The sequence below is a fragment of the Euleptes europaea genome, chromosome 12 (genome assembly GCF_029931775.1).
Source record: "Euleptes europaea isolate rEulEur1 chromosome 12, rEulEur1.hap1, whole genome shotgun sequence".
Taxonomy (NCBI): domain Eukaryota; kingdom Metazoa; phylum Chordata; class Lepidosauria; order Squamata; family Sphaerodactylidae; genus Euleptes; species Euleptes europaea.
The window spans coordinates 38916838-38929300 of NC_079323.1; the positions used below are offsets into that span (position 1 = coordinate 38916838).

The 12463-nt window shown below is 45.1% G+C and overlaps 1 protein-coding gene across 1 annotated transcript; it reads left to right on the top strand.

The window, feature by feature from the left end:
• The first annotated feature begins 613 nt into the window (after nt 1–613).
• Nucleotides 614–12006, top strand: C12H3orf38 (chromosome 12 C3orf38 homolog). The gene is made up of 3 exons (XM_056858655.1): nt 614–752; nt 5353–5573; nt 11422–12006. The coding sequence occupies exons 1-3, from the start codon at nt 614–616 to the stop codon at nt 12004–12006; spliced, it is 945 nt and encodes a 314-aa protein (XP_056714633.1).
• Nucleotides 12007–12463: the final 457 nt, after the last annotated feature.

A 12463-nucleotide genomic window follows, 5' to 3' on the forward strand; every position in this document is an offset into this window, starting at 1 on the left:
ACTAACAATATTTTCTGGCAAGGTATATTTTTGTTAAGTCTTTAAGGTGCTACTGGACTCTTGCCCTTTTCTACTAACAATATTTTCTGGCAGGGTCTATTTTGGTTAGTCTTTAAGGTGCTACCGGACTCTTGCCCTTTTCTACTAAAAACATTTTCTGGCAGGGTCTATTTTGGCTTGTCTTTAAGGTGCTACCGGACTCTTGCCCTTTTCTACTAACAATATTTTCTGGCAGGGTCTATTTTGGTTCGTCTTTAAGGTGCTACCGGACTCTTGCCCTTTTCTACTACTGCAGACACACGAACACTGTGAATTAGTAAGCCGGCGGAACGATATAGGCCGCGCCTTGTTCCTGGCCGAACCGCTTTCGGCCGGACCCCCCCCCCCCTTCGCGCGTCTCCAGCAACTTCGCCAGTGTGGGCGGGGAGGGACGCGGGGGAGCCCATTCACAGCTGCACCTGCAACGCAACAGTGGGGTTGCGTCGCGCCGCAGGCCCCGCGCAGGCCAGGGCCGCGGCCCCCGAGGTGGGCGCGGAGGCTGCCGGCGCTCTCTGGGCTCCCGCTCGAAAAGGCGACGCCCGCCCCTCCCAGCCGCCTCCCCACCTCCATCACCATGGCCTCGGCCGGGGCGGGCATGAGCGAGCGCGAGCAGAACGGCTGCCGGGAGCTGCTGGAGCTGATGAGTACCGACGACCTGATGGCCTTGACGGACACGGTGACCAGTCGCCTGGTGGAGGCCGAGAGCCGCCGAGGTGGGGGCCCGGGAGAGGAGGGGAGAGGAGGGGAGGGGGGCGCGCCGGCAGCTGGCCTTGAGCTCTCCGTTCGCCCCCACGGATTGGGGGCCTGCCGGTTTGCCCGTATGAGCGGGTGTGTGTATATATACTGTTAACATTTGCATACTAATGCTTGTCTGAATTCACTCTCCTCTACTTAAAGACAGATGGATTCACATTCTGGCTAATTCACAGTGGGTCGCCGTGTTAGTCTGTCTGCAGTAGTAGAAAAGGGCAAGAGTCCAGTAGCACCTTAAAGACTCACAAGAATGTTTTCTGGCAGGGTATGAGCTTTCGGGAGCCACAGCTCACTTCTTCAGATACGAAGTATCTGAAGTATCTGAAGAAGTGAGCTGTGGCTCATGAAAGCTCATACCCTGCCAGGAAACATTCTTGTTAGTCTTTAAGGTGCTACTGGACTCTGGCCCTTTTCTACTACTCACATTCTAGCTGTATCTGAAGAAGTGAGCTGTGGCTCACGAAAACTCGCACCCTGCCAGAAAATATTTTTGTTCGTCTTTAAGGTGCTACTGGACCTCTTGCAAGTGAGCTGTGGCTCACGAAAGCTCACACCCTGCCAGAAAACATTTTTGTTCGTCTTTAAGGTGCTACTTTCCTTTTATCCCTTAGAAGCGCCTTGATCAGTTGATCTTGAGCAGCAGATATCTAGTGTTGGAGGGATATAAGGACTGAAACAAATCTTGCCACTGACAATGTAGCCTTGGGGTCCCTATCACTTAGTAAAAAAGGCATTATGTCAGTCACAGAAGCATTGGATTTGTATATTAAAAGGGGGGAAATATAGCGCGATCGAAGTTCCTCGTAAAAGCGGCATTCCAAAAGGGCATGGGCTAATGAGTCAATAGAGCCAGAAGAGCAAGGGCAGATCCTGTCTGAGTATGGTATATTTAGAATTCTGCCCTGCATTACCACAGAAGGGTTAGCATTCAATCTAGCCAAGCAAAAAGCTCTACAGAGACGAGGCGTTGTTTAAGGTGCTACTGGACTCTTCCCCTTTTCTACTACTGCAGACAGACTAACACGGCTACCCACTGTGAATTGTATAGATATGTGTGAGAGAGTTTTGTGACTGTAATGCCAGAGGGGGTAAACTGAGTTTGTTGCAGCAAAATAAAACCAGTTCAACGGTACGTTAAATATTAACAAAAGGAGCTGATCGGCTCTGGCTCACAAAGCTTGAATGCATGTTTTTAGTCTTCAGGGTGCCACCAGAGGTTGGTAATGGGGGTTACCTCACTTGTATTTCAGCGATGTATTAAGAGTTTGAAAATGCTATAAAAAATACTGTTCGCACTTTGTTTGGCCCCTTTAGCTGTGAAGACGTCTTCCAACCATTTATAAGCCGTGATATCCAAAACCCCTTTTAAAGCGATGTTTTTTACAACATTTTCAAACTCTTAATACATCGCTGGGAATACAAAGTTCTGTAACCCCCTTTGTTTCTCTTACTGTGCTTCTGTGTCATTGATCTTCAGCCCCCATTGCTGGGGGGGGGGGGTGTTTCTTTCAAAGGAGAAGCCCTTCTTGCAGAAGTCTCTCTGTTTTGAAAATAGATCTAAAACTGTATCCAGGCTGCTGTGGGTTCAAACCAGAGAGAAACATGAGGTGCCTTGAGGGGCTAGTATGCTTTCAGTATTCTTTCAGCAAGTTCTCTTTCAAACACCCGGTCCTCACCCTGTATGAAGAGCTGCCTTTGAAACATGTTGGAATTTGCAATGAGACCTGCTGTATGGAGCTTTCTCTGACAAAAAAACAAGCCTTAAGAACATAAGAACACTTTTTGAGTGTGTAGCCCATTATATGGTTGCCAATGTTACTGATAACTTCTGGCGAAGGATGGATGGAGAATAATGCATGTGACTTGCTGTCATTTCACCTGCTATTTAAACAGTTCCCTTCTGAGGAAGGAAGCTTTGACTCTTGAAAGCTCACACTCCGAAAATCTTGTTGGTCATTAAGGTACTACTGCACTGAAATCTAGCTGTTCTATTGCAGACCAGCACGACTACCCTCTGAAACTGTTATTTATTTGTATAGTATTAGCCTTGCCAGGGGGTGGGAGTGGGATAGAAATCGGGGGGGGGGGGGAATCATCCCCCAATAAAATAAAAGCCACTAGAGAAGGAAGTGATTTTATTATTTTGTAATGAAATAAACATATTTACTTTTTGTTCCTCTTTATCAGTTCTGAATACTTGCTTTGCTTCTGAAGAGAGAAGCTGCAGTTTGCTTTAAGAAAGGGCTTGTCCCTTTGGTACTAAGAGTGGCTGCCACTGAAAAAGCAGACAGAGGTCTACCAGCAAGTGCATGTGTCTTGTCTTATGTTTTTGCAAATATATATTGCTGTTCCTTTTAGTATTATCTGATTGATGGGGACCCCCCCAGCAAAAAAAAGTTAGTTTTTAAGTTTCTGACTGTTCTTTGTCTTTTGTTTTATAATTGACAGATACTGAGAATCTTCTGACAGATCATTAGGCTTGCATTCACCTTGTGAGCAATAATATTTGCCAGTTGCATCTGATATTAATATAGAGATACTTGCTTGAGTATGAAACTCTGAGGCTGCACCCATTTTAGCTAAGATGCTACTACACCTTTGGTTGCTGTAGTACATTAATGGGTTCAGTTAGCAATTGTGATGAAACCTCTTATTGTGCTGTCTGAAGTTGTTACTCAGGTAATGACTTCATACAGTTACATTGGTAATGTTTTCACTCAAGTAATTTTCTTATTGTAGGTAAAGGTAGCCCCCTGTGCAAGCACCTGGTCATCCCTGACCCATGGGGTGACGTCACATCCCGATGTTTACTAAGCAGACTTTGTTTACAGGGTGGTTTGCCAGTGGCTTCCCCAGTTCTTATTGTGGCCAGGCAGAAACTGAGGAACGTCCTTGTGGCTTCTGTTTAGCCCTACATATGGATTTTTATTCCAGCACAATGTAATCATGGAGAGTCCATTATAACGTTGCTAAGGAGCTGGGGCTCCTTTCCTCTTCCCTAGAGAAGAGACATCTGAGACTCTGCTTGTGATTGTTTGCTCAGTTCCGCTGACTACTGGGGCAATGGCAGCCGTTCTAACCCCTCAGTCGCAACCGAAAGGAAGCTTTAAATTCAAGAGGGTTTTTTTTATAAAGGGATTAGAACTGTAGTTTAATGAAACAGCTCAGCAGCTTGGGAAAGGATCAGAGTGTAATTGCAGTGTTTATTGGGTCACCTTTTGTTGTCTTCTACCTTTGTAAACTACTTTCTGCATTATGACATTGTCATGCCTTGGGCAGTTTTCTGTTTTTGTTGTTGTTTAGATTGTTTCCAGTTTTGTAGCCCCTCAGTTTGCAAGACTCGAGAAAGGCTGTTAACAATAGGACGTTTTAGAGGCAATTAATTCATAGGGTCGGCATAGGTCGGAAGTGACTTGATGGCGCTTAACACGCACAATCCTAGTCCTGTTATATTGCTTATTAGAGGTCCTTGCGCTCTGATTGTGTGTGTGTGTTTTTTTTTTATTATAATCCTCCTTGTGTCTTAGTCAGAAAGGCAGGCTATAAATGACATACATAAAAAGTATATGCAACTGTACTTGCTCACATGCTTTCTTACACATGGCTTCATCCATCTTGTCTTTCCCCACCCCACTAGATTTAGATAGCAAACATAAGCAGTTCTTCTCGGAATTCCACTCACGTCTACTCAAAGGAGCTTACTTACAGGAAAATTTTCTTAGGATTGCGCTGTTAAATTGTCAGCATTCTTTAGTATGAGGGATTTGTCTTGTGTTCTTGTTAATACACAAGTACTATGTATACTGATGGTATATATAAATAACAGTATTATCTAAGCAATAGTTGTAATGAACTAAAATCTGTATATATACTGGTTTGATTTAGAGAATTCTTTTCTACTAATTTTTATATGGTTGAGACATGTTTTTACTTCATTGTGGTAGTATTGACCAAGATACTACTCGGTTACATTCTGTATATGAGCATCTGTTATTTCCTTCCCTTGAAATCTGTAAAATGCTTTTCTCCAGTATTATCTACTTGTGCTTAAGTATGTGTTTCAAATCAAGATAGGCAAATGCATGCTGCTATTACAGCAGTTGGTTACCTGTTGTTGCTTATCCTGATAATAAAAATATAATAATAATAAGTGTTGGTTTTTATATGCCGGTTTTCTCTACCTTTTAAGGAGAATCAAACCGGCTTACAATTTCCTTCCCTTCCTCCCAAGGTCACCCAGGTGGCTTCATGTGTAGGAGTGGGGGAACCAACCCGCTTCACCAGATTAGAGTCTGCCACTCATGTGGCGGAATGGGGAATCAAACTCTTCTGGGGAATTAAACATACATGATGACTGAATAATTCTTAATTCAAGCACCAGGTTTTTTAATTACCGTAAATGTTTCCCTTTGTTGCTTGTATGGCATCTTAAAGGCGTTCCTCTGCTACAACCTGAGAATGTGGCTCCTTGGTTAGAGACATTTTGTCATCCTAGGAGCTTGTTTCAACAAGCTGCTTTCCTGGGGGAATTGTTTCTGACTTTAATTTTTCTTTTTCCAGAAGCCATAGTTGCCATCTTACTGTACAGTCAAAGCGTGGAAGAACTGCTGAAGAGAAAGAAGGTCTTGAGAGATATAATCTTTAAGTATCTGGCATCAAAAGGCGTTGTAGTGTCTCCTTCTTCTGAGAAGCATGAACTTATACGTCATGCAAAACACTTCTGGTGTGAACAGTTGCAGACTCGTGACTCAGAGATAAACTACGGAAAGCCTAATATAAAGGTAAGGCTGATTGTTTGCAAGTCCTGCACATCTGGAAGATTCTTTTGGAAAATGTCTGTTTCTTGTTCTGTTTTTAGTGTGTACCTGTTCAGGTTGTTCTGTTTTGGCGTGGCAGAGAATGGATGGGTCTTAACAAGTATGCATTGTAAAGTCACTTTTATGCAGCATTGGTGCACACAAGAAGGTCCCTCCCATCTCTGTCTTACCTAACTAGCATTGGTGATGCCATTCAAGTGTTAAAATGGTTGGATTAGAAATTAGAATGTTCTGTCACTGAGGCAGCACAGAAAGTTGGTAGCCTACACAGAAGTGTCTGATTTAGAGGTGCAGCTATGTCGAGAGAAACAATCCCAGCATTCTCTCAGTTACTGATGAACAAGTCTGCATCCATCTGGCTGCAAGTATCAAGAGGATGCTGCTGTTTCTCCTGCTGTTGGAGAATGGGGTGCTTCTGGGAAAGATTCCCCCCAAATTGTGACAGGGTTTTTGTGTTAAGCTGGTTGTGTGTGTATAGAAAGACAGTGTTTCTGTTTAGTGTTTGAATCTCTCAGTTCAAACATCATAAGAAGCATAGGTAGTGTGGCTGGATTCATATATTGCATTACCTTTCCTTTATTCCTTAGAAGCTCCTTGATCCATTGATCTTGAGCAGCATGTATCTAATGTTTGAGGGATATACGGACTGAAAAAAATCTTGCCACTGACAATGTAGCCTTGGGATCCCTGTCACTTAGTAAAAAAGGCATTATGTCAGACACAGAGGCATTAGATTTATATGTTAAAAGGGAAGAGGTATAATGTGATCAAAGTTCCTCATAAAAGCGGCATTCCAAGAGAGCATGAGCTAATGAATCAATAGAGCCAGAAGAGCAAGGACAGGTTCTGTCTGGATATGGTATGTTCAGAATTCTGCCCTGCATAACCATAGAGAGGTTAGCATTCAATCTAGCTAAACAGAAGGTGCTAGAAAGACGAGGAGTTGTCAAATAATAAGTATAAGCAGGCAAACCACGTGGTGGTGGTATTCCGAAGAACTGGGATGAACAAACGCGGCGAGCACGAAAAGTGTTATAATCAAGCTCTTTAATGCTCTTTTTAATTTTGGTGAAAGCTTCAGTTTTCCCAAGGTCTAATAACATATCCTGCGAGAAGCCCAACAATGACAATTTCTCATCTAAGATTTTTTGCCATGAGTATTTAAAAGGGTCATGCTTTAGAGAAGCTAGGAGCCCCTCAGTGCTAAAGTGCAGCTTAAGTTGTAGCTTAAAGGTGGCCAACCATGCCCTAGCTTCGAGCAACATTTGGCCAAACTCAGAGCGAAGGGTAACGCCAGCAACACATCAAGAGGCATTTAAGAGTTTTCATAAAAACTGAAGCAATGGACGATCTATAGATTCATTGACAACAGTTATCCAAATGGCAACACAAAAAAGAACAATTGGAATAATTTTTAGATTGAAAACCTGAATAGCCCCTGGAATATATTTGCCACCTTTGGTATGGAATATATTGCATCACACTGCTGGCCTCCTCATAGACCTAAGCAAGTGAGATTCACAGACCTGGATTCTTAATTGGAACTTGTAGTTACTCTGATTAGTCATTACATTTGAACACAAGAGTTCTGTTTTAGTGCTAGTTTGCTTGGTAGGACCTGGTGCAGAGTTGCTGCTGCAGAGCATTCAAAAAAACAGTTATTCCCCTGCTGCAGTCAACTCTTACTGAGCAGACAAGCTAGGATTTCTGAGCAGGCTCTGGTTAGTTTTATGCATCTGCTGTGCTGACTCTAGTTAGTTCAATAAATGATTTTTGAAGGTAAGCCTGGCTAACATCTGAACATCACATTAATTTTGTGAGTTATTTGGTCCTTTTTCTATAGTAGGAAAGAGCCAGTGGCACCTCAGCACTGGATCATTTAACTGCTGCCTTAGCACAGTTTTTACTCTCTACATGTTTTTTATTCTGAAACAAAATTAGTCTTTGGAAGCACTAGGAGAACCTTTTTCTTAGCTGTTTGTTGTCATTTGAGCCCCTCGTTCACTATCCTCCACTCATTTCCCGAGTATACTTCTGTGGCCGCTATGGGGTGAGAGAGAGGCGGGGGGTGGGGAGGCTCTGAGGCAACTGTCTTCTGGACTGAAGAATGCCCTGTCCCCCACTCTGGCATCTCCTATAGGTTCCTTAAACCCAAACTGCCCACAGTCGAATTAAAAGGGGGACACATTCTTTGAATAAAGGATTGGCAGCTTGTAAGCTGCCCTGACCTGGATAGTCCAGGCTAGCCTGATCTCACAGATCTCAGAAGCTAAGCAGGGTTGACCCCTGGCAACTATTTGGGTGGGAGACCTCCTAGGAATACCAGGATCATGACACAGAGGCAGGCAATGGGAAACCCCCTCTGAACATCTTCTGCCTTGAAAACCCCACCAAGGGTAGCCCTAGGTCAGATGTGTCTTGATGGCATAAGAAAGCATGTACCGTATATACTCGCGTATAAGCTGAGTTTTTCAGCCCAAAAAAAGGGCTGAAAAAGCCGGCCTCGGCTTATACGCGGGTCAATATGGTAGAGGAGAAGGGAGGGGGGAACTTACCGCCGTCATCGCCGCCGGGCCCGCGCACGTTTCCCCGGCCGGCAGGAGCCTTCCTCTGGCCGGCAGGAGCCTTCCTCTGGCCGGCAGGAGCCTTCCTCTGGCCGGCAGGAGCCTTCCTGAGCCGGCAGGAGGCCCCTCCCGTCTGCCTCGCCGCCCCCGGGCCGCTTCCTGCAGCCGGCAGGAGCCTTCCTGAGCCGGCAGGAGGCCCCTCCCTGCCGCCCCTGCCACACCCGGGCCGCTTCCTGTGGCCGGCAGGAGCCTTCCTCTGGCCTGCAGGAGCCTTCCTGTGGCTGGCAGGAGCCTTCCTGGGCCGGCAGTAGGCCCCTTCAGGCCGCCCCGCTGCCCCCGGGCCGCTTCCTGCGGCCGGCAGGAGCCTTCCTGAGCCGGCAGGAGGCCCCTCCCGGCCGCCCCCGCCGCACCCGGGCTGCTTCCTGCGGCCGGCAGGAGCCTTCCTGAGCCGGCAGGAGGCCCCTCCAGGCCGCCCCGCCACACCCGGGCCGCTTCCTGCAGCCGGCAGGAGCCTTCCTCTGGCAGGCAGGAGCCTTCCTGCGGCCGGCAGGAGGCCGCGCCGCTGCCGCACCCGCACGGCTTCCTCCGGCCGGCAGCGGCCTGGGGGGGCCTGCTGCAGGCGCAGGAAGGCCGTGCCGCTGCCGCCGCCGATTCGCCTCCTCTCCCGTTGAGTAAGGGGTTCAGGGGCTCTTCCCCCTCCCCCCCTTGGATGGCACTGGGGTCGGGTTGGGGTGGGTCGGGAGGGCCCGGGAGGCCGGCGAGAGGGCGACCTGGGGCAGGGGCCCTGCGCTCTAAAATGGCGGCCGCCATTTTAGAGCGCAGCATTGCCGGTAAAGGGAATTTCTTATTGACCCTCGGCTTATACCCGGGTCAATAAGAAATTCCCTTTTCTGGCCTCAAATTTGGGGGGTCGGCTTATACTCGGGTCGGCTTATACCTGAGTATATACGGTAAGTGTGCACTCACTAAAGGTCCCTTATTGACCAAGGCTGTACTTTTATGTGAGATAATTACTTTTCCTTGGACATTGGAATGGACAGACAATACACAGATGGAGATGAACAGCAAAGATTTATTTTAGAGAAAGTATAATATTTAATAGGGAGCCAGCGTGGTGTAGTGGTTAAGAGCAATGGATTCTAATCTGGAGAACCGGGTTCAATTCCCCATTCTTCCACATGAAGCCTGCTGGGTGACCTTGGGCCAGTCACAGTTCTCTCAGAACTCTCAGCCCACATGGAGGCAGGCAATGGCAAACCACCTCTGAAAGTCTCTTGCCTTGAAAACTTTACAGGGTTGCCATACGTCAGCTGTGACTTCATGGCACTCGCGCACACACACACAGAGTATTTAATAAGGTCAATATTATATGTGGATGACTTCAATATATATAAATAGTAAAACTGGCTCTCAAGTAAAGTTAATAAACCCCAAAGGGAGATTTGATTCCCTCTTTCTCTGGACAGGTTACCTCAGCAGGTTCTAGGTTGCTTTCCCACCCAGAGCACCTTTCCGCAGAACTTACACACACCAGTTAAGAATGATGGGCACTTAACAGGATGCTTATTTGTCCCACTAAAACAAGCTTTTTTCCCATAAGCCAACCCCCAAATCCTAACTAAAAGCCGAATAAAAGCCTGGCTAAGCTGATGCTCCTTTCCAGAGCCACGAAATCCCTAACCAAAGGGGGGGAAAGTGCTCCCTCCTCAAATTTATCATGATCACATTGAACTTTTCCATTATTTCTGCTGTCTTTGAGAGTTTTGTGTAAGTCGTCTATTCAGTAGGGTGTTATGAAAGGGCTGAGGGGATTGGTCTTGTGTAGCCATATGGTCTCCTTTTGGAACAGGACCCCCTTAACAGGATGGAATACTTGTGAAGGAAGCCCCCAATTTCAGTTTCATTCTGGATTGTTGTGAGGAAGCCTTGCTTCATTATCATTCACAGTGGCATCTTGACTGATGTGGAAAGCTAAACATTTCAAGTCTGTTCGTTGTGTGGAGTTTCCGTTTATTGACACTTCCCATTCTGGGAGAGTAATGGTAGAGGTTGATTCATATTACCCAGTGATGGTCTGCATTTCTGAATATTCCAGACGCAGCAGTCTGGTGAAGGCTTTTAAAAGAGGAAGTTCTTTTTGATATCTTGTTGATGTGTCTATTTTGCAGAAGTCACCCACAAAATCTTAATAGATATCATGTCATTAACAGAGGCAGATTTGCTTAGGTCAGTGGTGATAGCTCAGGTGACAGGGTACTAAACACTTTTTGAACTATTTGTATTCTTCCTTTAATTTCACTATGATTTAAAATATCTCACAAAGGCACTATCTATTTCTGACATCGCAATCTATTCTAAAGGAGGTGAATTTCATCCATACCTTTAGTTAAGATATTTTTTTACTGCCTCTCCACGACAGAGCTGCCTGGTGCACCTTACCACAGTACCAAATGATAAACCAGAATATCAAAATAGCAATTAACATAACTATATAGCAACTCAGACTAACAATGATAGAAACAACCCACAGTGTATAACAATAACTACTCAAAACCAACAAAAGCTGGCAGAAACTGTAAATTCAAACTTTTGCTAAATAGTACAACTAACAAAATCAAAGCTGTAGTCAATTGGATATGAATTTGGAATCGCCAAAAATCTGTGACCAATACATAAGCAAAAATGGTCAGGATAAAAGCTCAACTAAAACCTGGGCAAATAAATGTCTTGGCCTGTCAGCTAGAAGAGTACACATCAGGCAGACCTCTAGGGAACAACATTACATAGTTGAGGTGCCACCACCTGAAAAGCCCTGTCTCTGTCATCTCCCTCACCTCTGTAACAGGTAATTGTTAGCTAGCCTGACCATATATTTGTTAAACTGAAGCTGCTGGTCAAGTTAATCTCTTTTTGTTCATGCAAACAATCCTACTTATGTGTAATAGTCAGGAGCACTGCTCTTTGTCAGTTTGTGAATTATGGCCACAGATTGCCTGTAGTTACACACAACAAACGTTTTATTGGGGTTGTTTTGGGTTATAACTAGCAATCAGGCTATCAAGTAGAACTTACTGGTATAAAATAGAAAAACAACGACCTCTTTTTCTCCTCAATAAAGTGACTGTCTGGTAAATATTACCCAGGCATTTACAAAGCCCTTTTTGACCCATCACTAAGCTTTCTGTATGAAAAGAATCCAGCACACCTTTTGTTACTCCTAAAATAAAAGGCCTTGCTTTTTTTTGCAGATACCTGAAGAGGAAGGGAAACAAGGAGGAGGAAAACAAGGAGGAGACCAAGAAGACAAGGAGTGTCACAGCCTGGGATTAGAATTTTGTCAGTGGTTCTTTGCTGTTCTGAATTCTCAAAATCCATTGTCTGGAAAGTCACCTGAAGAATGGGGGCCACAGCACTTCTGGGATGATGTAGTACTAAAGTTTTGGTACAACACCTCGGAACAAAATGTAGAGCAGTATGCAGGTGCAGAAATGGTGAGCCTTCGTTTACTGTCATTGGTGAAAGAAGAGTATCTCTACCTGAAGCCCAATTTGAATCCTGGTGGCCTGAAGTGTGTAGCTTCACGGCATGGGTTAGTTGCGGTGGCAGTAGCTGGCACAGTTCACAGAAGCACGTATTGCTTGGGCATCTTTGAACAAATCTTTGGCCTCATCCGCTGTCCATTTAGGGAGAACACATGGAAAATTAAGTCTGTGCATCTAAAAATTGTTGGGAAGACTGCCTTGGAACCTGGGACCTGTGTGGATACACCATGCATAAAATATGAGCAAGAAGAACTCCAGAAGCTTGCCTTGGTCGAACCTCAAAGATTCTGAGGAGAATGAAGGACAAAAGGTGGTTGGCCAAGGAAAATACAGTGCACAATAACACTTGAGCATTCAAATGAGTTGTGTCAGAATTTTTGATTGGATGACAAGCCAAAATATTATCTTTGATTGGCAATTGTTGGGTAGACTTTAGCATCCTGGAAGGTACAAAATGGCACATGATTTGCCAACCAGAAGTGAAAAGAGAATAGATGAAAGATGAAAAAAACATTCTTCATTTTTTCTCCTTCTCATAAGTCTTCCTTCCCCTATCCTTCTGCCTTACCCCTGCACTGAAAAACACTGTGGAACTAAATAAATCCAAAGAATTTGCAAACAAAAGAAAGGATGTAAAATTCAGACAGGCCCTTACCTGCCTAAAGCTGCTTCAGAGTAGGAGAGGGGCTAAGGGAAGATGGAGTGATAGGAATGTGAGGGCACTGTTGACTGCATATGCCTAACATCC

Coding starts and splice junctions, on each gene's coding strand:
- C12H3orf38 (XM_056858655.1), top strand. CDS start 614: ATGGCCTCGGCCGGGGCGGGCATGAGCGAGCGCGAGCAGAACGGCTGC. Junction 753..5,352: donor GGAGGCCGAGAGCCGCCGAG/GTGGGGGCCCGG, acceptor TTCTTTTTCCAG/AAGCCATAGTTGCCATCTTA. Junction 5,574..11,421: donor ACGGAAAGCCTAATATAAAG/GTAAGGCTGATT, acceptor TTTTTTTTGCAG/ATACCTGAAGAGGAAGGGAA.